Genomic DNA, 21,635 nt, shown 5'->3' with positions numbered 1-21,635 from the left:
TTGCCCTTTGAGAACAGTCTAACCTTCTGACCATGGCCTTCAAGATCTGGCCCTCACCTGCCTCTCCTGACCCATCTCCTGACAAGCAGGGCTTCAGCCAAACGATCGGCGTAGTAGGCAGCTCGGGCTGCCGTAACAGAGTAGTCCAGACCCGATGTCTGAAAACCACTGAAACTTGTTTTCTCACAGTTCTGGAGGCTGGAAGTCTGAAATCGAGGTGTTAGCAAGCATGGTTCCTCCTGAGGGCCACGAGGGAAGGACCTGTTGCAGGCCTCTCTCCTGGGCCTAAGGATGCAGCAAGGGACGGGAGCCAGGAGAGCCAGGCTCTCCCTTGCCACCTCTGGGTGACTTTAGCCAAGTCACCTAACTACTCAGGCCTCAATCTCCTCATCTGTAAAGTGGGTTTGAATTAAATTATCTCCTGAAGCCTCTTCAGGCTCTGAAATTCAGTTCAGGATGTTCTGTGCATTGTGAAGAAAATGTTTTTCAGAAGCTGCATTCACTGCCCTAGAAGGTATCACCAGGCCTTCAGGAAGCACATTTCCCTCAAGAACCCCAATGCAAAAATACCCCAGTGCATCCCCCAATCCAGGGTTTGCAGGCATGCCCCCAGACATGCAATGTCCTTGAGTTCTTGTTTATTATCATAAAGGTAATTTTGCATTCTACTCCATAATCTATCCTTCCTAGTGTTAACATAAAAATAGTATTCTGGATAGTACTGTAGATATTTGTTGATAAATCTAGACTTGAAGGTTGACAGAGAACCTTTGTAACCAAGCCCTAACCCTGGGTGATAACAGGAAATGTCTACTTTTTGGTGCTTTCTGTATTTCTGATGCCTTCTTTTGTGAGCATATATTAAGTTAACACTAAAGAAAAGTAAACTTCTAAAATATGTGAAATAACAAAATTCTGACCCTCCATGTATAGATTTTAAGGAGGGAAGGGCTTTCCTTTATGAATGTGAACTCAGATGACATTTCCTTCTTGTGCCCAATCTTATGTATTAGAGTGCTTTCTACACAGTCATTCCACGAGAAATGTGCACAGTTGATTGAATAAACGTAATAATAGTGATGGTTATGATGTTGACCAGCAGCTACATGTTTTTACCATGTGCTACTGTCCTAAAATCTTTACATGTATCATCTTATTTAATCCTTATCACACCCTTGGAGACTGATCTTATTATTATCCTCACAGACAGGGAAACCGAAACATGGAAATGTTAAGAGCCTCCTGATTGGAACATCTTTTACCTTCTCGGTACAGCTTTTAGGTCAGGCGGTTGCACAGCCGCAGCGTGGCTGCATCACACCAGCAGTCCCTTTTATCTGACTTTTGCCCTGAGGCGTCTCTGCTGCCTGTCTGGCACCTACACAGATCTCAGAGTGCAGGGACAGTCTGGGGCAACCCTTGACTGATGGGGGATCAGGGTCAGGGGATAAAACTGTTAATGCTCCCCACCCATGAGTCCTTTGGTAGCCATCTAGATTATATCAGACCAGTTGTTAGAGAGAGAGAGAGAGAGACCACAGTCATGTAAGTTTTATTACAGTATTCTGTTATAATTGTTCTATTTTATTACTAGTTACTATTGTTAATTTATTACTGTGCCTAATTTATAAATTAAACATTATCATGTATGTATATATAAGAAAAAACAGTATATACAGGGGTAGGAGAGAGTAGGTTTATAGTTGTTCATATAAAAAATAATACAATAATTGATAAATAATAATATAAGAATAAACGCTGTGTTTTTCATACTCACAACTGTAAACCTACTTCTTTTGCCCCACCCTGTATGGAGTTTCATACTGTCTGTGGTTTCAGGAATCCTCTGGGGTCTTGGGGTGTATCCCCTGTGGATAAGGGGGGATGCCTGTGCTTAAGTAATGAATGGAGAATAGAGTGGCAAACTGATCACTGCCAGTTTATCCTCGCGGAACTCTCAAATGCTTTTAGCTGACAATGGTAGCCACAGGCACATTTGAACTGGTCATGGATTAACTACTCTTCCATGGCCTCACCATTAGGTAATCACAAAAGCCAGTCTCAGCCCAAAGTCCGCCACATGTGAAGGCTTTAAATAAACATTCATTAGCAGGCAAGCCTAGGACAGTCCATGCAGCTTGCTCTGGAAGCTGATGAAGTCCTAGCTCTCTGCCCACTTAGACACCGCAGCTACTCCCGAAATGAAAGGTTCACTGGAGGAAGGTGAGAGAACATTCTAGATAGTGGGTCTCAAGCTTCCGTCAGGCATCAGAATCTCCAGGTGGGTTTGTTAAGGCACAGATTTGTGCCCTGCCCCCAGAGCTTCTGATTCAGTGTGCATCATACCTGTAGATCAGTGATCCAGAGGCAGGTTTTTTTATTCTTTCCAAAATTGGCATCCGGCAACCAGCGATTTACTCACCAATGACTGGACCCAGGACCATTTAGAGATAGTCTAGAATCTAGAGTGCCAGCCTTTGGAGTATAGATGGCAGAACGCTCTAGAGTCTTTTGTCTAAAAGGCAGAAAAACAGAGAATGTCTCTAAAAGCTTTTAGAGAAGACCATTAATGTCATCAATGAACTTAGCAAAGCCGGTGGCATTGCTCGAGCTCTGGATAACTGAAGTGCACGGGGGTAGCTGGAGTGTGGCTTTACTGATCCGGTGATAGCTGACCAGCCCATCGTGTGAATTCCTGGGTAGGACACCTAGGGTATAACTTACATTAGCGCATGTGCCTAATATCACCTGTCCAAGCTGAACCTGTTAGAGTACATTACAGGCAGCATTAATGGAAAGGGACGTTAACTAAGCAATGGGCTTTTGTTTGATCCCACAGACTGAACCTGAAATCATAGAGGAAACCAACATTGACAGGGTTAATGAGCCCCGGGGCTACGCCAGGTCCAGGCAGGTGAAAGGCCACTCTGAGACCTCCACGCTGAGCTCCCAGCCCTCCATCGACGAGGTCAGGCAGCAGATGCACATGCTGCTGGAGGAGGCCTTCAGCCTGGCGTCCGCGGGCCACGCAGGCCAAAGCCGGCACCAGGAGGCCTACGGCTCAACACAGCACCTGCCCTACTCTGAGGTGGTGACCAGCGCTCCGGGGACCATGACGCGGCCCAGGGCGGGGGTGCAGTGGGTGCCCACCTACCGCCCAGAAATGTACCAGTACAGTCTGCCCCGGCCGGTAAGTCAGACATCCTGTCTGCCTGCTATCATCAGGTCAGTCCTGCCCAGGGTCTCCAAACAGGGGTCTCGGAGAAGGGACTTTAGTGATAAGTCACCCTGGGATTTGGAGACGGAACTTTGCTGGGCTCTCATCCTATCCTCTACCCATGATCCAAGCCTTAGCCTTTTAACCCTACAAGCACAGGCACACAGGAAGCCCTTATGTAATACGTACATTTCAGGATGAATTTCCTTTCCTATTATTCCTCCTGTGAAGGGCTGACCTCATTCTTCATGCACTGGTGGTTTCCTACATTTCCAAGTGTGAGGACCCATTTTAAATGTCCAAATGCATAGCAGAGCTGGTGGTTCTGAGCAGGCGCTTTGGGGGTGGGTGGCTTGACTTTGAGTCGCAGCTCCACCGTTCACTGGCTCTGTCACTTAGGGGCGTGACCTAAATTCTCTACAGAGGAAATCAACAAATAAAAATAACCTACTTTCTAGGATTATTGTAAAGATTAAACAAGCTGCTATATGTGAGGTGCTAGAAGAATGCCAGGCACACAGTAAATGCTATAGAAGTATCAGTCACGATTATTTCATTTAGTGGCAACCGCGTGCACTTCAGTATTGAGAAAGCACCCAATGACAAAGAACTTCCATGAGTTAAGCAACAATTTTAATTAGTTTGCATTTTGTTCATTATCATAGCATCTACACATCTTTTTTAAAAGACAGACTTAGCTTTATAAGCCATAGACAATGCTTTGTATGTGTATAGATTCCACCCTTGTAAATACTCATTAATAGAGTTTTATAAATTGTCATTGTGATAAGCAGTCACATAATAAGCTAACATCTATTGAGTGTTTCACTGTTGCTAAGTACCGATCTAGGTGTCATATATATGTTAACTGATTTATTTAGTTCTTACTACAAGCCTCTGACACAGGTACTAGTTTTATCCCTATTTTACAGATGAGGAAGCTGAGGGTTATACAGCTTATTCAAGTCACACAGCCAGAGAGGGGCAGAGCTGGGGCCCCAGGCCAAGCAGCCTTGGGCCCGAGCCTATATTCTTAACCAGCATGCTTTTCTACCTTGTGCTGTATTCCATTGTGACCCATCTTATTTGGGACACCTGTGTGACTGTGGAGCCTGTGATAACATCAAATCACCTTACACCTGCCTAGAGTCCGCACTAGGCTGACACTTAATAAATTGCTGTTATGTTGTGTAACTACATAGTCTGCATACTATTGCGAAGTTCCTCATTGTTCTCCTTTGCTCCAGTTCCCCCTCCTCACGCCCAGATCACTGATATATCTTTCGCTGACACTGCTCCTAATGCCCTCTGTCTGTCTCTCTCTCTCTCTCTCTCTCTCTCTCTCTCTGTCATGCCCTCTCTTAGAATGTCATCCTCTAGCCTAATCTTTTCATGTTGATTAAGCTTTAGCAGGTGAGACGGAAGTTGATTTGAAACTGAACCTCTAGGGTAAGGGTGGCGGTGCTTGGGTGGGTCATCATCACTGCAGGGACTTGAACACAGGTCAGCAAGTACAGTTTCTGTTTTGTCCATTTACTCCAGAGTGATCAGCTCCTGGGACTCTGATTCATGCTGCTTAAGCCCAGAGCAACTGCTTTATTATTGAGAATACTGACTCGCAAACCTCCAATGAGAATCCAGACGACCAGCTGGGCCAGAATGCTTGTTTGCTAGTCAACAGGGTCTTTCATTAAGTAAAAGCCAATTTGGAGGAAGTAAGATATTATCAGTAGAACTGGTGGGCCATGAAGTCAAGTTTCTCAGTCTGCAATATGCAAATCCAGAGTACAGTCAATAAAAGAAATGGGATGAACACGGGACATCTTGTTTGCATCCCATTTTCTGGGATATGGCTAGAAAAATGCAAAATTATTAATATAATTCTGAAGCTAAAACAGAAGGTTTAGGGCAATACCCAGATCTCAGGAATACTCCTTTGCCTCTGCTGTCAGGAAACTTGGCTGGATATCTTCAAGAAGCACTGCCTTCCCAAAGAGCATCAGCATCTGGGGCCATCACTGGCCGCGATGCTCGCAGCAGCCTGGAGTCCAAATTCTTTTTTCAGAAAGTTAAAAAAATTGTCACTGAACCTTACAAATCTGTCACTTTAATATACAGTCATGTTACAGTTTTCTACTAATTTCCCATTAAATTAGTATCCACTTTAATGGGAGAAGGGATTTTTCTCATTGAGATTTTAAAAAACACTCTAATTTTATCACATACACGGGCAAAAGTAACTTTACAGTTGTGAGTAAATGAAACAGTTTATTCTTGTGTTATTATTTACTAATTATCATATCGCTTTTTTCAAACAAACAACTGTTAACCACCAATTGTGAGAGGCCAGAAGAGAGAAGAGGGACTATAAACCCCTTTCTTTGTTTTGGGAAAGACATGTCCTTGATTTGTTGATAATAATGAAATGCAAAGCTGGAAGGACATCCAGGGCAATGATTTTCAAATTCTTGGCAAAACCTGAGGGTTCAGGGTGTCATGGTGCAGGTAAGTGAAGGGCCAAATTCACCAGAGCACTCCTGCCCCCAACATATACACTTCAGCAAACTAAAATAAAATCATGAGCTGAAACCAGAGGTGGAAATAGTGAGTAGCAAGCAAATGTGAAAGGTGGAATGGAGTCCTTGAAATTTCCCTTACATCTTGCAAATCCCACTGTGCTTAAAAGGTATGTTTTATTTAGTGGGTTGGCCCTTATAACTATGTAGTCTGCCATATGCCAAAGGGAAAAGACTCATTCAGTTTAAAGAATCCTATTTATGGATTCCCTCTACTGCTGCTTTTTGTTCTGATGCCTTCGGTTTCAGTCTTGTCATCTTGTTCCCCAAGAGAGCTGGCAGCCCATGATACCTAAAGAAAAGGATGAATGAGAAGGACAAGTAAGCTTTGTCTTCCCAGAGAGCACTTCTAGGTTTTCTCTTGCTAAGAAGGCTGTGGCCTGGCTCTCTGATCCTGCTTGTCACTGGCCATTGTCCTCCTATCCCCTCAAGTGTTGATTACAAATCTTCACTTTTGTGACAGTTCCAATCCTTTATCTTTGAATAGTGCTTTATAGAGTGCAAAATACTTACACATACACTGACTTGCCTGATCTTGGCAGTACCCCTCTGAGTAAGGCATCTTTGCTCCATTTCAGAAGAGGACACTGAGGCCCAGAGAGGTCACCTGCCTTGCTTAGGGACATAAAGTCTACTCATCAGCAAACCAGACCTGTCACCCATACCTCTTGATTCCAAACCCACTGATTTCATCCCATTAAAACTTATTTCTATGAGTACACAGGTGAGAAAGTCAAACACAATCAGTGGTTCATTCATTCATTCATTCATTCATCTAATATTTATTGATCATCTTTGATACACCAGACATTTTTCCAGGTTCAAGGATATAATTGGCAACAAAGTCCCTGCCCTCATTACAGTCTAGGTGGTAGCAGCTAATAAATAAACAAGCAACATTGAAAGCACATCAGGGAGAAGGAGCAGCATGTACAAAAACCCAGGTGGGAAAGAACTCGGCATATTCAAATGCCAAGAACACCTTGGCAAAGGACAGTTGAAGGGCTCCATGACTACGGTGGCCTGAGCAAAGGGGAGAGTGGTAGGAGCTGAGATAGAAGGGGCTGGGGAACACATTAAGGAAGATCTAGGGGGAAACTTTGGGGAAAGAAGGAAAGCCTGCCCCTGGAAATTTGCTTCCCTTTTAAATAAGAACTTGGGTTTTAACAGATCTCCCTCTATTTGCTTGTCTCTTTCATAGGCCTACAGGTTTTCCCAGCTTCCTGAAATGGTCATGGGCTCTCCCCCTCCACCTGTACCTCCCCGGACAGGCCCCGTGGCTGTTGCATCTCTCAGGCGGTAACACATTCCTGTCTTTGCTTTGTTTAGAATATTTGGGAAGGATTTGGTCCTCTGTAGCCAGACCTGACAGACTTCATGCCATGCCCCATTCCGGGTGCATCACCTGCACAGACAACCATGTGCCCAGGGCACCTCAAGTACCATGAAGGAAGTGGGGGCCCATAGAGGGCTAATGGGCTCTTTGTCATTGTAAATAGAAAGTCCTGGAGAACCCACAGTGGAAGAAACCCAGCATCAACCGTCCCATACACAGAAAGCCCCACCTTGATCTTGAACATCTAAAAATTCTTCCAGCTTGGGCCACCACAATGGCTGCCTCAAGTCTGGGCACCTCCTGTCATGTGTGCACATGCAGTGTGTGTCAGCACCCACCCCAACTTGTGACTTGCCAAAGGGAGAGACTGAATGCACGTGAACTCAGATATGCTCACTGTGAAGCATGTGCCCAGCATTCTCCTTGCTCTGTAATACAAACAGCACATGGTTTTAATAAAGATAGACAAGAGACATAAAGGCCAAGAGCACCAGGAGAGGCTGAGATAGTCATCTTGTGCGGCCCGGGGCGGGGGGTGGGGGGGGACATCTGGTCCCAGGAGTGCGTACAGGCCACCGCCCTTGCCTTTCTACCCTAGCCTCCCCCCAACACACTAGTCACGCCCTCTCCGTGAACCACAGGTTTGCATTTTGCGAAAACAGTGAAGAGACATGACTTTGCCGCAGAAACAACCCGCCCTCATTTGCAGCGGTTTGGAATGCCCAGCTGTGTGTAGACTCCACCCCTGGGCCCCAGCCGAGCTCAGAGCGGGGCAAGAAGCAGCAGACCAGGGTTCCATCTAACGTGCCAGGAACCTGCTGTCTAACTCCAGGCTAAGTTGCTTCAACTGTCTGGTCCCTTGTTCCTTATTTGTAAAATGAGGGCAATAGCCTAAATGATCTCAGAGGCTCTGGAATTCCTCAAAGGGGACTGAGTGTATGGTGCAGAGCCCAGGAATTTTCCTGGGAAGGGTTTTCTGAGGAGTAGCAGATGCTGGGAATAGTATGAGGGGAGCCAGGGCTGTGGGAGTGAGCGGGCCAGAGAAGGAGGGAGGGATTGAGAAAGAAAGGGTGACCCACCCCACACTGCTCAGCCTCCGGTGTGCACCTGGTACAGTTAAGTCATCACAGCCACTGTGTTTAACCCTCCCTGGGGAATAGTACAGGGCTTCTTAGTTACTCCTGAGGCCTCTGGCTGGGAGGAGCTTCACACCTACTATTAATACCAATCACTAATCTCCCCCCATGCCCTTCTGCAGTGCCTGCGGGCCTTGCCAAATACCAGGAGGGCACTGCTCTCTCTACAAACCCAGAGGTTAACACCTCTGCTTAGAGGTGGTCCCGTGGGCCGGCAGCCTGCCCCCTGCGGTGGCTGCCTTTGCCTCCCTGCCATTTTAATTTTAAGGCGGCCTGGAGCCTCTCGGTGAAAGGGAAGACCGAGTCTGCAGCTAACGCACCCTTTACAATAGTGGGAGAGGCGGCGCTCAGCCCAGGCTACCGTTCTTCCGTGGCTCTCTGAGCACTAAGTGGAAACACGGTGTGTTAAATGGGCCAGATTCTCTGCGTGCCTGTGACAAAAAAAAAAGTGTTCTCATTCATAACGCCCAGGAAACGCTAAAGTGCTACGGCTCCCGCGCCTGGAGCTTCCCAGAATCTTGGACTCCTTGCTTCCTGCCAGGGAGTAGTGATCGCCCCCAGGTCCCTTCGGAGTCACCTGTCCTGGTGTCTGGAGGGGGAAGCCTCCGCCCCCTCCAGACGGAGCCTTCTCATTGGCTGCCGATGACATCATCGCCTCCCAGGTCGACCTTCCCCAGCTAATACCCAGCGCTAATTGCTTGGCTTAATTTTCTGTGTAAATTAAGTATTATACTCCCCAAAGGCACAAAAGCCACACTCAGGGGGCCACTGACCTTGAATATCTAAAAATGTCTCCCATCTCTGGCCACCTTGGTGGTGGTTACCTGTCTGGGCGTGTTGGCCCCCTTTGTTATTTGCGGGCAAACCAAGGGCGGGAGACCCCACCCTCATGGGACTGGGAAGCTGCTGCTGCTCCCCACGGTGACAGCCCAGCCCGGGGAAGCGGCTAACGTAGCCCCTCTGCCCGCCCAGGTCCACCTCAGACGTCGGCAGCAAGACCAGGATGGCTGATTCCTCCGGGCCCGAACCGGCCCAGCTACACGACAGCCCCTCCTTCGCGCACGTGTCCAGAGGCCCCGTGTCCGTGGCGCAGCTGGATCAGTCGGCTTTAAATTACTCAGGTGGGCAAGCGGGGAAAAGGCCCGGCCCCAACTGCACCCCCGTGAATCCGCACTCCTTCCTGCCGCCCTCAAGACTCCAAGAGACTGTATTTCTGGAGAGCTCCTGCTTCTTAAAAAGATATGAAATCTGATAAAATATTAAGATGTGTTACAGTCAGGGTATATGTTAATATTTTCCCAGATTTTAGAATTTTTAAAATTATATATTTTTTTAAATTTTATTTTTATTGTTTTTCTATTACAGTTGTCCCACTTTTCCCCCCATTGCTCCCCCCCAGCCCACCCCTTCTCCCACAGTCTAAAATTATTATATTATATATTATTTTTTTAAAGCTTTATAACTACAACCATCCACCCCTATGTCCTTCCCCTTCTCCCTAGAGGTAATCACAGGCCATAAGCCTTGTGTGTTAACCTTTTGCTACATCCGTATGTATATAGTGCAGGATCTATCAGTGATCCTCAACCTGTCACCTCTGGCACACAAACTAATTACCAAAATTCTACGGCACACCAAAAAATATATTCTTTGCTGATCTGACCCCAAAAAAGGTATAATTTTGATTTATTTACACTGGATGGCTATTGTTGTGTTGGCTGTGGTCATATATATATATATATATATTTTTTTTTTTTTTTTTTGACAATCTGAGGGAAAAGGGGTCAGTGCCCCTGACTAAATAGTCAGGTATTGCATGTTTTAAAAATTCTTGTGGCACATCTGTTGAAAATCACTGGTATATATTAATGCTTTATGTATTTTACATCTACATAAGTGGTATCAAGCTATACATTTCCTTTTGTACTTTGTTTTCTTGACTCAACAATGTTTTTAAGATTTCTCCTGGTTGTTGGATACATATAGGTCTAGTACATTCATTTAAACTGCCATGTGGTATTCTATTATATAATTATTTTTACAATATTCCACAGTTTGTCCTTTCCCCTAGTGAGGGACATACTGATTGTTTCCAATTTTTTATTATTACAAAGAATGCTGAAGTGAACATGGAGGTCTGTACATGCCCTGACTGGTTTGTTAGTTTAGTCAAAGCCTACCTTTTAAGTTAAAACTGCAAGCACCAGATGGAAATGGCGCCAGTGAAATCCATTCCTTTTGGTTCCTTTTATTGGCTCTTTAAAAATACTTATTCTCCCTGGGCTGGTGGGGGGCGGGGTTGGACACCTAGATACTGAGGTATCCTTTCCTCGGGTCAGCAGGTCTGAACTGTCGGGATGGAGATGGGGGACTTGTTGAGAGCTCAGTGAGGGGAGCTCAGCGGTCATTTTTCTAAAAGGACAGGGCTGAGTCACAGCAGTTCATGCCTTTCGTACTGACTGGGCAGCTGAACAAATCTGGGGCTACAAGTGGATGTCTGCTGCCTCCCCATTACCAACTCCCCCAATGCCTGAGTCCCCCCTGCTTCCCAGCTTCCCCAGCTTGTGCAGATGCCAGCCAAGTGGGTGGGGTATACCTAACCTCCCCAATCCATCTCCTCCATGTCAGGTAATACGGTGCCAGCAGTGTTCGCCATCCCAGCTGCCAACAGACCGGGCTTCACTGGCTACTTCATCCCAACACCTCCCTCGTCCTACAGGAACCAGGCCTGGATGTCCTATGCGGGAGAGAACGAGCTCCCAAGCCAGTGGGCCGACTCGGTGAGACCCTTGCACAACACACCTGAAGGAGAAAAGGGACGAGAGGTTGAGACTGAGCATTTTGTTACCTCAGCCCCACTTCCACCCAGCAGATAGCTAAAGTCAGCCATTTGAAAGGAGGCTGTGGTGAACAGGTTGTTGTTACTTGACAGAGGACCTGGAGACCTGCGAGGTTCTATCTCTTCCTCACAGGGCAACTGTAATCAATAAATTTTCATAGTAACTACCATTTGGGGGATAGTTTCTTTGTTCTAGACGCCATGTTAGATATTTTATTTATATGATCTTATTTAATCTTCACAACCGTCTTATCATGTAGGTATTATTATTCCCATGATGTGTCCCATTTTGCTGATAAGGAAACAAAGGCCTAATCTAAAGCCACACAGCTTTTGTAAGGGGCTAAGGTCAAAATTCAAACCTGCATCTGTCTGGCTGCAATGCCTTTTTAATTGTTCCTTTTAGTTTTAAAGTTCTGTAAAAATTTTTAGATGAAGTACCAGAAAATGATGTATTAGAAACTCAAGACTAAATTACTTTGCATGTACCTCCTGAGCCTTTCTGCCTGACTTTCAGCCAAAGACTGATTGTCATCATCCCCTGGTTTCTCCCGTCGTTAAACTAGGAGTATGAGGCGCAGTGGACCTGGCCCAGCCCGGACTAAGGAGGGGAGCAGCCAGATAAATCTGGATACCAAACCTTGCCTCTGAGTCCCCTGTCAAGGCCTGCTAAGTGAAAACAAACAAAAACAAACAAACAGAACAAAACCAAAAACAAGAAAAACCCGTGAACAAAAATAGCACAACTTGATGGTCCCTAGAACGGGTCGCCCCAATCCCTGTGTGAGATCATCCAATATGGTAAGAAAGGCAGGCTGTCTCTCCAGACCGAACCTGAGGGAGGCCCCCAGTACTGTATGCCATTTTAGGGTTGGGTCTCAGCATTTGAAATCCTTTTTAGATTCAGGGAAAATGTTGAACCCCAGGGCCTGCATCCTCCTCCTCTCTGCCTAAACTCCTGGGGTCCATATTTCCACCCCTACAAGTTCAGCTCAACCTCGGTGTTGGTGTCTATTCTTACTGTAGTGATGTCCCATCTAAATGACATCATCATATATTTTCCTGATGATCAAAGCTTACCCCTTTAATTTCTAAAATATTTTAAAATACATGCCATCTTTAAAAGAGGAACATAATTTAATTTGTCTTTAGAAACTGTCTCAGCATCATTATTATGCTTCACTATGCTAAAAGGTCATTTGTGAGATGGTCTCTGATGGTTTGCAGGATTATTGCCACCATCAGATGTCCCTTAAGTACTGTAATTTTTGAATTACAGCACTTCCGTTCATGGATTCTGCTTATATTGAAAAAGGTAGCCAGGTAGATTCAGATCTGGGCTCATGGATGTTCCCACCAGCATATCCAGTGAGTTCAAGTTACCTATTTCCTAACCAGCCTGATTCCAGGCTTTGTGTCTGTACAATGGTACGTGGACTGTTTTCTTCTGAATCTCTTGTCCTCACTGTCCTCCTGCTCCCAGTATCAGGTGAAGCCTATGACTGAGTCCCTTCCTAATCCCAGGCCTGTCTCTTCTCTCCCATTGTTCTCTGCAGGTCCCCCTCCCAGGGTACATCGAGGCTTACCCCCGGTCACGTTATCAGCAGAACTCTCCCTCCAGGCTCCCTCGCCAGTACAGCCAGCCGGCTGGCATGCACCCCAGCTTGGAACAGGCTCCTGCGCCCTCCACAGCAGCCTCCCAGCAGAGCCTGGCAGACAACGACCCGCCCGACACACCCCTGACAAACATCTCCACAGCAGCCCTCGTGAAGGCCATCCGGGAAGAGGTCGCCAAGCTGGCTAAGAAACAGACTGACATGTTTGAGTTTCAGGTCTAACGCCTTAGCCCCGTGGTACCTCCAGACTCTGAGGAAACAGTCTTTGGGTTTCTCAAGCCTCATGTGTTGGGACTTGAGGCATAGACAACGGGTGAGTCTCATCCTTAGTTTCTGAAAAGGTGAACAATGGGGCTTCTTGGAAACAGAAAAAAACTCTTGAACGACTGGATTCTCAGCTTATTCACCTGACTATATGTCAAGAAGTCCCTGCTTGGGACCGTATGCTTGATATTCTGTTATATCAAATGTGTGAACTGTGGGTATATTTCCCTGTGGAGCCTTAGTCACGGGAGATACTAGCTGATCTACAGATTCTTGTCCAATGCCATATTTCAATAAATCACCAGGAGGTGGAGGACGTAGCTCTGTCTTTGGTGACTCCTGCATGTTAACTCTGTTTCTGTATTAAAGGCAATGCGGGCGTGTGATTAAGCACCAGACTGTACTCTCTCTCATTCAGCCATGACTGTAATCTTTAAAATCACCTCCAGTCTGTAGGAGAGGCACGGACTCCAGCCAAGAAACTTGAGTCCTTTTCTTTTTAAAGATTCACATTCAAAGTCAGATGCTTCTGATGAAAGTCAGTGCTGTCAATGACGGTACCTATAAATAGTCCTAATCCCCCCCCGCTCCCCCCCTTCCCTTCCATTAATTAAACAAAGGCCAAGAAAGAGAGAAGATGAGCGGGAACAGTTGATTTGTGTTGACAGGTTTTTGAAAAGGGGATTGTTATACTGGAACTGAGCACCCTGCAAGTTGGGACGGAACTGAAAGAAGCGGTGCTAAGAGCGTTTAGGATCCTATAAAGGATAAACAGTTGTTGGTGGAGCTTTCTCTTTGCCCTGCAATGGAGGTGGCCTGAGAAGGAAGTCTCTCTCTTTTTTGGGATATCAGATACATTGACTTTTATGAGAAAACCTCTGTGTCTTCAACAATGAAGTCCAGCCTGGGCTGCCAAGCGAGACAAAGGAACTAGTAATGGATGCCTGCTAGACGCAGGACCAGTGGGTCCACAGTCTCCCCAGCCTGCGGCCTCTGTTTATAGAAGCTTCTGAATGTAGAAAATCTGTTGAATTACATTTAAATGTAAATACCATTTTAAAAGTGTATGGGGTTAGCCAGTCCCCTCCCTCTCCGACCCCTGTTTGTCAATGGACACCAGAGGACACTTGCTGAAATGGCAGGGCTGCTGACCTTGTGAGGGTGGCGTTGCAAATCACACCTCCCCCAGCCCCGCCATGGCGAGGAGACTCCAGAGCGCTGGGTGGACAAGGTCTCCCAGCCCCGAGGCACCTGCCACAGGTGTGTGTCAGCACAAAGCAGAACACTGCTGACTTCAGGTGACCTTGGGGAGAAAACACTGGTCCCCTCACCAACTGTGGGAGCCATGCACGACGTTGAGGGCTCACTTGGTGTCTGTTGGAGGCCAAGGTCCTGCTCTGCCTTCACCCAAGATCATTCTCGCTTCAGCTGTATCCATTCCCTGAGCCCATCTTTCCATTCTCATGAGTTTCTTTGGTCTTTACTGAGCGAAGTTGGAAGTTTAAAAGTTGCGAGGAAAGTAGGAGTGGAACTGATAAGAATGGGAGATTCGAAGTCAAAGCACAGACTTTTCAAAGAAGCTGTTTTTATTTCCCAATGGCAAATTACTCTTTCTGGGATGTTCCAGAGATGATGTATCATGGAATCCCCAAACAGATCTCTTCTTTGGATGATATTAGGTAGTGTCTTTTGGTATGCTGATTGATCTTTCATAGTGTTGGTTTTTTGTTACTTAAAAAAAAAATCAGCTATAAATAAAATGTATTTTTGTAATTTCCATGTGTATATATGGGATATTTCTACCAATGGCCAGTTGTTGTAATCCAAAACCTAAATCAGCTTGCAAAACACTGTGGACAGTGCAAGATTTTATCAATAGATTAACACAATGCCTAAGTCTATTCAAATTGGTATTCAATGCACTTGAACGAACAAAGAGCCAAAGAAACTCAGCCTTTTCATGCAAATGGTATGAGTCTGATAAAGTCAGTTACATTGTCCCGCCTTATCAATAATATTGATATTTCATCAGCGCAATGACATCAACCTAGTACTTTGTCTACTTGGTAAATGCCTGGAAATATTGTATGTGAAAATGAAGTTTTAAGACCTTAGTGTAATTAAAATATATGCACATGTTTCCAAGACAGTGTCTGAGCTTTGGATGTGCCAGTGACTTACGGAGAGTGAGCCAACGGCCCCAGCTTGCTAAGACGATGGAGAAACAGACCAGAACCCCACGAAATATTGAGTTGGTCAACTGTGACAACTAGAAATATAGCATGCTTATTCAAACACTCCCCCAACCTAGACACCACTGGCTTAAGGAAGTATATGGGAGGAAAACCTTAAATTCATGATGTCAGTCTGTTCCTGTTTTCCCACTAATGGGGAGACAGATGCCATTTTTTGATATTCTGTGACCAAGATGTGGTCCCTTCTCTGAAGAGTCTCCTGACCTTATGGAGGTGACAGATACCTGGACAGCTGGCTCAGAGAAAAGGCAAATGGTCAAAAGTGGCTCGTGGAAGTTAAAATAGAGTTCCATGAGAATCCAGAGGCTTTGTGTTCCTCATAACCCTCCAGACAGTCGAAGAAGCCACAAGGACCTCGATGACCTTGGAGAAGGAAGCCAACGTCCCGAGAAGGGGAGGGCCCTGGCCCAGGGATTCCAGCCCAAGCCTGCTGGTTCATGATCCAACTTGCTTTCCATGTCACCATGCTCCCTGCTTGTCTATGGTTTTTGAACTAGGCTAGGAAGTTTCAGAAGCAGACAAGGGTCATAGGAGACATTCCCTACAGTCTTACAAGGAGAAAAGATGATAGCATAGGTAAAGAACTCCACATAAAGTGTACAGAGGACAATGCATTTGTGGTGTAATAAACATTTTCGGAACTGTTGTAGTTTTGATGTGCGTTTTCTGCATTCTGAAAGAAATGCATTTTGGCCTTTCTAGAGAGTGCCCTCGAGGAAATGGTGTTCTTAACTGCTGTTCAAGCTAGGAGAACACTCCTGTCTTAATGCCATGGATCCAAACAGGAAGACAGGGGGCCATGGCAGCTTGTTATTGTGAGGTAGCAGATTCCATGCCCTGTGTTGGGGAGGCAATCTGGCATGCAGGAGAAAGTCTATTATGTGCCCTGGTACCTTTGACCTGAGATGGCAGTGTTACCTGTGGAGCAGGAAGTTGCCTCTTTCATCCTGTGCTTTGGACTGAATGTTTGTCCCCCACCCCACCAATTTATATGCTGAAATCCTAACCCCCAGTGTGATGGTATTAGGATGCAGAGTCTTGGGAGGTCCTCAGGTCATGAAGGTGGAGCCCACCTGAATGGGATTAGTGTCCTTATAAAAGGGATGCCCCCAGAGAGCTTTCTTGCCCTCTTCTAGAAATAAATTTCTGTGGTGTATAAGCCACCCAGGCTATGGCAGCCTGAGTGGGCTATGATCGTGTGGATTATGTAAAAATCAAGTCTCTGGACCCAGGAGAAGTTATATGGTGCATTTGTTCATTTAAGAATTCAGCAGGAGGACACGTAATTTCTGAGCAGTCTTGATGGGAGAATGGATAGGAAATGGTTAGATTTTGATTAAAAATATAAACTTCTGAGAGAAAATACAGATGGAGGAAGAGAGGAATTTATATACCTGACTGAAGAAATGCTCTAACAGGCAGAAATTAGGGACATGGATCAAAAGATTTAAATGTTGCTTACAGGTAAATAAGCTGCTTTTCCCCCCTACATAATGCACAGACAGGTGCTCAATGTTTAATAAATAAAATGACAGATATTATCTTAAAAGTTTGAGAACAGAATTTAAATTTAATCCATTCCTTCTGCCACACACCAGAAAATAGTTTGGACTTTCCTTACAAGATATAGCCAAACACTCTTAGGGAAAGACAGTAATTTAGCTTGGAGCAGTGACCAACCAGGATGCAAGTATCAGAGATTGAATTCTGCCTCTGAGTCAGTCTTCCAGGTATTGTTGTCAAGGAACTTTGCAAGAACTAGAAACTCATTCACACTTGCTAATTCACACTTTGAGGGGCTGACCAAAGGCACAGGGCTATTTCATAGAAATAAAACACACACCCCATGTGGGAAAGGGATAGAGACAGCATCTTCTCTTTTGCTGCCAATGTTCTCTCCATATGGGCTTTCATCTCTTTTTCTCTCTCTGCTCAGTTCTCTTGCTTCCCTTGGCCGGCTAGCTTTCTGTTTTCTCATTGGTAGGTGCACAGCTGAAAATCCATCCTCGGATTCACTCCACACACTCTTTCCTCTTTAGTAGCCATCCCTTCCTGACTACCATCTCTGTACCCCTAGGGCAAATTCTTGAGAGCCTCATTGATCCAGTTCATCTGCCTATGGATCAGGCACCCTTGGGTCAGGTGTCTATCCAATCAGCTATAACCAAGGCCCTTGGACCAGCCCTCTCAATGAGGGCTTTTGTTGGGGGCTAGTACCCAGACGAGGGAGCATAAACGGAGAGGACCTTCTAAAGGAACTTGCTATAGACTGGAATTGACCAGTACTCCTAGGATGCCAGCCAGCAGGTGAGCAGTCCCGACAGGTACTGCTGCAGTGGGAGAAGGCATCCTTGACTTGTGCATCGGTGAAGAATGCATGAGCTTGAAATCTTGGTGGACTGGCCAGACCTGCCCTAAGCACTTCCCACCCACCACCAGTGCTATTGATACTGCTGCTGGGTCTAAAGTGATTTCTGACCAAGGCCCAGTCAGCAAGGTCTTGCTCAGCAGACAATAAATACTTGTAAATTGAAATGCATGATCTCAGCTCAGGTGCTATTAATGTGGCTCAGGGCCACACACTTGCATGGATGAGAAAACCCATGAGCCTCTCAACGGAGTCTTTTGAAACAAATTTGGTTTCAAGAGAAATTGATATTCTCATGGCTCTGCCCTTCCAAATATAATAAGTTAGTGTTCCCTAGAATTGAAAGGTCTCTTGATATCTTAAGCTGAACTGTTACAGAATCCTAGCCTGTGCTTAGTGCTAATATGTAGGGTGTTTCTGGAAAAGAATATTTATGAAATAGAATGAATAGTGCCAGAAACAAGTTCTTTTAGAGGATATTAAGTTGCTTTGATTATGCAGGTCTCAAGAATAGAGAAATTTGGAAAGTGGCAGAATTTGTTTCCATACGTCAAACCCACACTTCAGTGAAAGCCATTATATAATGAAATCTAGAAATCGATTATTTTTATTCTCTGGCTTTGACCAGACTTTTGTAAACTGTGGAAGCAGGCCATCAATGTATTTTACAAAAATGAACCATGGCCTTGCCTAGTTTTCTCCCATGTAAACCTGATGTCTAAACTCACCCTCAACCCACACACAACGTGAGAGCAGGTTTGTAGCAAACAGTCAGAGAATATCATTGGTCTGGAAATGTTGAAGAAGGCATAATAAAAGGTCAAGGCCTTGGTAATGCACTGTAAACCAGTCTCTGATTCCTTATCTGTGAAATGGGTGTAACATCAGCACTTCCTACCTCCAGTGGTGTTTGTAAGAAGCGTGTGGCATAATGTATGTAAAATGCTTTGAAAAGTGTATTCTTACTAAAGTATTAGCTTCATAATTCAGTTTTATCAAGCAAAATATGTTAGCTCCTTCCAGCCACTGAACTAATTTGTCACATGTTCTATAAATTTTTTAAATTTTATATTCTATTTAAAAAGAAAAGATGTCCCTAAGTTTGGAAGTGCCCACAAAAGCCAGCCTCCCCTGGAGCTGTATTTTGTTGTCGTCTGTGATATGAAGGATATGTAAGTACTTGTACGTGGACTTCTGGGTGGGACACCCAGACTGGCGATTCCTTATCAACCACGTGAGACACGTAGGGCAAAGACGAGTACTGAACAGGAGCTTTGACTGTGGCTGTTGTCATTAAAGGCTTTGGTTTCTAATTAACTTTGTATGTCCTTGGCCTCTGCCGGGAACAGAGTGTTCTTATATTGTCAGAATTTTTTATTGTAAAATAAAATAGCAAAGGCTTTCATACCCCCAAACCTGCCTGCTTCTCATTCTGCCTCTGCCAGATGGTGAGATGGAATTCCCTTCACAGCCCCACTGCACAGCAGGGCCTGCTGCGGGTTGGTAAAGACCACTTGCAGGCTTGGCAGACCCCGTGTGGTCTCCAAAGCCATCCCGGCCTGGGGCTTGAGCCAGTAGGCCAAAAAAAGGTTACTCCTGGCCATCCACAGGTCCCAGAGAAGCAGCCTATTCATGACTGTATTCTCGGGGCAGAAAAAGCTGATGTCTGCTCGCGTGCCTTTCTCCGGGCATAAAGAAGTCCCATCCAGGTTAGTGGCTCCCGAGGAATCCAGGGATGACATGGTATGGGACACAAATTCCCAAGACCAGCTCCCTCTCCCACCCTGTGCTGCTCCCAGCAGCCATGATGCCTGCCTTTGTGTTCAGCTCTATGCAGGGACCATATGTGTGCTCAGTCTCTGGCCTAAGATGAGTGGACAGGAGAGACATCCAACCCAAGAGCTACACACATTCATAGATTAACCAGCCACAAAAAAAAAAATGTGCTTCAGCCACCCGGCTTCTTTTGGTGGGAAATGCAAAGAAATAGAGTCTCTTAGGAGCAGATGTTGAAATTGAATGGTCAGGGCTCCAAGAGGTCATGAAGGGCCATAGCCAAAGCAAAGGCCTAAGAAAGCAGAACATTGAGTGAGACGTTGCTTGGAGGCCAAGGAGATTTCAAGTCCAGGAAAGAGGACTTGTCTCCTATGACAAAAATAGGCAGACAAAAACCAGCTCGGTGTTTCTCAGGCGGCCCTGGGCCCTGATGGAGAGCCACACCCTGGGGTTTTGTGGCTCCATGGACACTTGGGCAGCAATGCAGTGTTGTTTCCCACCAGAGCTTAATCTGCAGACGCGCTCTGCAGGCACTTACGGCGGCGGTGCTTGGAGACTGAAGGAGCAATTTTGTACTTCCCTGTAAAGAGGGCTCACATGGGCACAGAAACTCCCCCAAGAGCCACTGTCTCACTGCGCTGATGAGGAATAAACTTGGAGGCTCCACAACATGCTTTTGTGGGACTCCCCATGGGGTAGAGATCATTGCAGAGAAGAGGGCCAGGAGGGGTTCCCTGCTCCTCCATTTTCTTTTCCTTTCCTCCTGGACCATGGCCGTTCTTATTTTTCAGGACACATGAAATGATCTAGTGAGAGGAAATGGTGGTACCTACTTCAGTCCCAGGAATGGCAGGCAGACACAGACCCAGGGAGCTGGAAGAGACACCTGGCTGACCCAGCCTCTCCTTGCTGGGTCCCCATCAGAAATAGGAGAGCTGATTATTCCAAAGGATGATCTCTGGATTCTCTGAGTAAATGTCCTGCATCCAGCTCATGAGCTCTGCTGCTACTGGAAGTCAGAAAGAACATGCCTAGGAAGGAATGTGGACCCCAGTAGTGCAAACATTAGTGAGGGTGATGTTGGTGGTCCATTACCTGTAGACAGTGCACAGGTGGTTAGTGGGAAACATAAGAGCATTGAGTCTCTCCATGACCTCTTGGAGGCACAGTTATGACCTGGTTTGCAGTTGTGCACTATAGCTTCACAACGTTTCAGTGTTTGCATGTGGAGAGACCCACATTTAGGGAGAAACCATCTGACTCCCTGGACCTGAAATAAGGTTTTGTTAGCCTGACAGTTTCACCATTAACCTCTCCTCCAAGCCAAAGAGCTCTGGCAAACGCTTGAACGTAAAAGCACTCCTTGTTACCTGGTCTCTGAAATGGGCTCATAGGAGCTGCTCTGGACTCCAGTGGGCCTTCACTGAACATACAAAGGAGCTTGCTTTTGCCCCTGGTGCCCACTCCATCACCCACTCCAGGTGGCCGAGGCCTTTAGGACACCCAAGGGTCTGTGAAAGCCACACCCCATCAGGACATATCTGCAGAGACGCCAACAGAGCCTAACAAAAAGTCAGGCTGCTACCCAGATGTCTTCCCTATAGCACATTTGGAAACAGTTGGGTTAGGGACCTAGGGCCAATCAATAAGCCCGATGTTGGACTGGGTTTCTCATGCTTCATCCTGTTCTGCTAGAATTCCTCATGGCAAAGCACGAAGCTGTTTGCACGGCCCTGCAGAAGTCCATTTTCCAGGTCACATTCCGGCAGCATCAACGGAAAGGGCCTGAGTAGCCTTAAGACTGAAAACAAAGGGCTGCGAAATAGCCCAAGTTGCTGTGTGTATTAATATTCAGGTGCTTTGGGAACTAAAAGTTTGCCTTTTCTAAAAACTTAAGTTTTGTATCTAAAACTGGTCAGTCCCAAACAAGCGTCTGTCCCCCAGGGGCCCACTCTTTAGAATGGTTCAGGTGAAAGAGAACCAAAGGCCAAGACCAGAATCCAGATGCCAGGACTGAGACACGAGGCCTTGGGAAGGGCAGCAGGGCTGACTTCCTGCCAGGGCACATCCATCTGGGTGTGGTTTTATCCTGCTGGTCATTAATCTTTTATTTTACTGACACTGTACAGGAAGCACTGATAGAATCTTCCACATAGCCATCCATTCAGTTCTTCATGGGCCAGGCAAACGTTTCCTGAGGACCTACTGTGCACCCGACAGACAGTGTGCTGGATGATGAGGAGTCAATGGGG

General features: G+C 46.0%; 1 protein-coding gene across 1 annotated transcript in view; it reads left to right on the top strand.

Annotated features, from left to right (window-relative positions):
* KIAA1549L (KIAA1549 like) overlaps nt 1-19,012 on the top strand; it is an 86,242-nt gene extending 67,230 nt beyond the window's left edge. The window contains exons 13-17 of the mRNA XM_090267268.1: nt 2,840-3,190; nt 6,995-7,092; nt 9,238-9,386; nt 10,894-11,045; nt 12,661-19,012. Of these exons, the coding sequence (XP_090123394.1) occupies nt 2,840-3,190; nt 6,995-7,092; nt 9,238-9,386; nt 10,894-11,045; nt 12,661-12,942 (1,032 nt within the window). The 3' untranslated portion in view covers nt 12,943-19,012. The remainder of the gene's footprint in view (nt 1-2,839; nt 3,191-6,994; nt 7,093-9,237; nt 9,387-10,893; nt 11,046-12,660) is intronic.
* The last annotated feature ends 2,623 nt before the right edge of the window (nt 19,013-21,635 follow it).

This window comes from Furipterus horrens, unplaced genomic scaffold, assembly GCF_987537825.1.
Source record: "Furipterus horrens unplaced genomic scaffold, mFurHor1.1.pri manual_scaffold_2, whole genome shotgun sequence".
In the NCBI taxonomy this organism is placed as follows: Eukaryota; Metazoa; Chordata; class Mammalia; order Chiroptera; family Furipteridae; genus Furipterus; species Furipterus horrens.
Note: the sequence above shows the minus strand (reverse complement) of the source record. Positions and strands in the feature narration are given on the sequence as shown.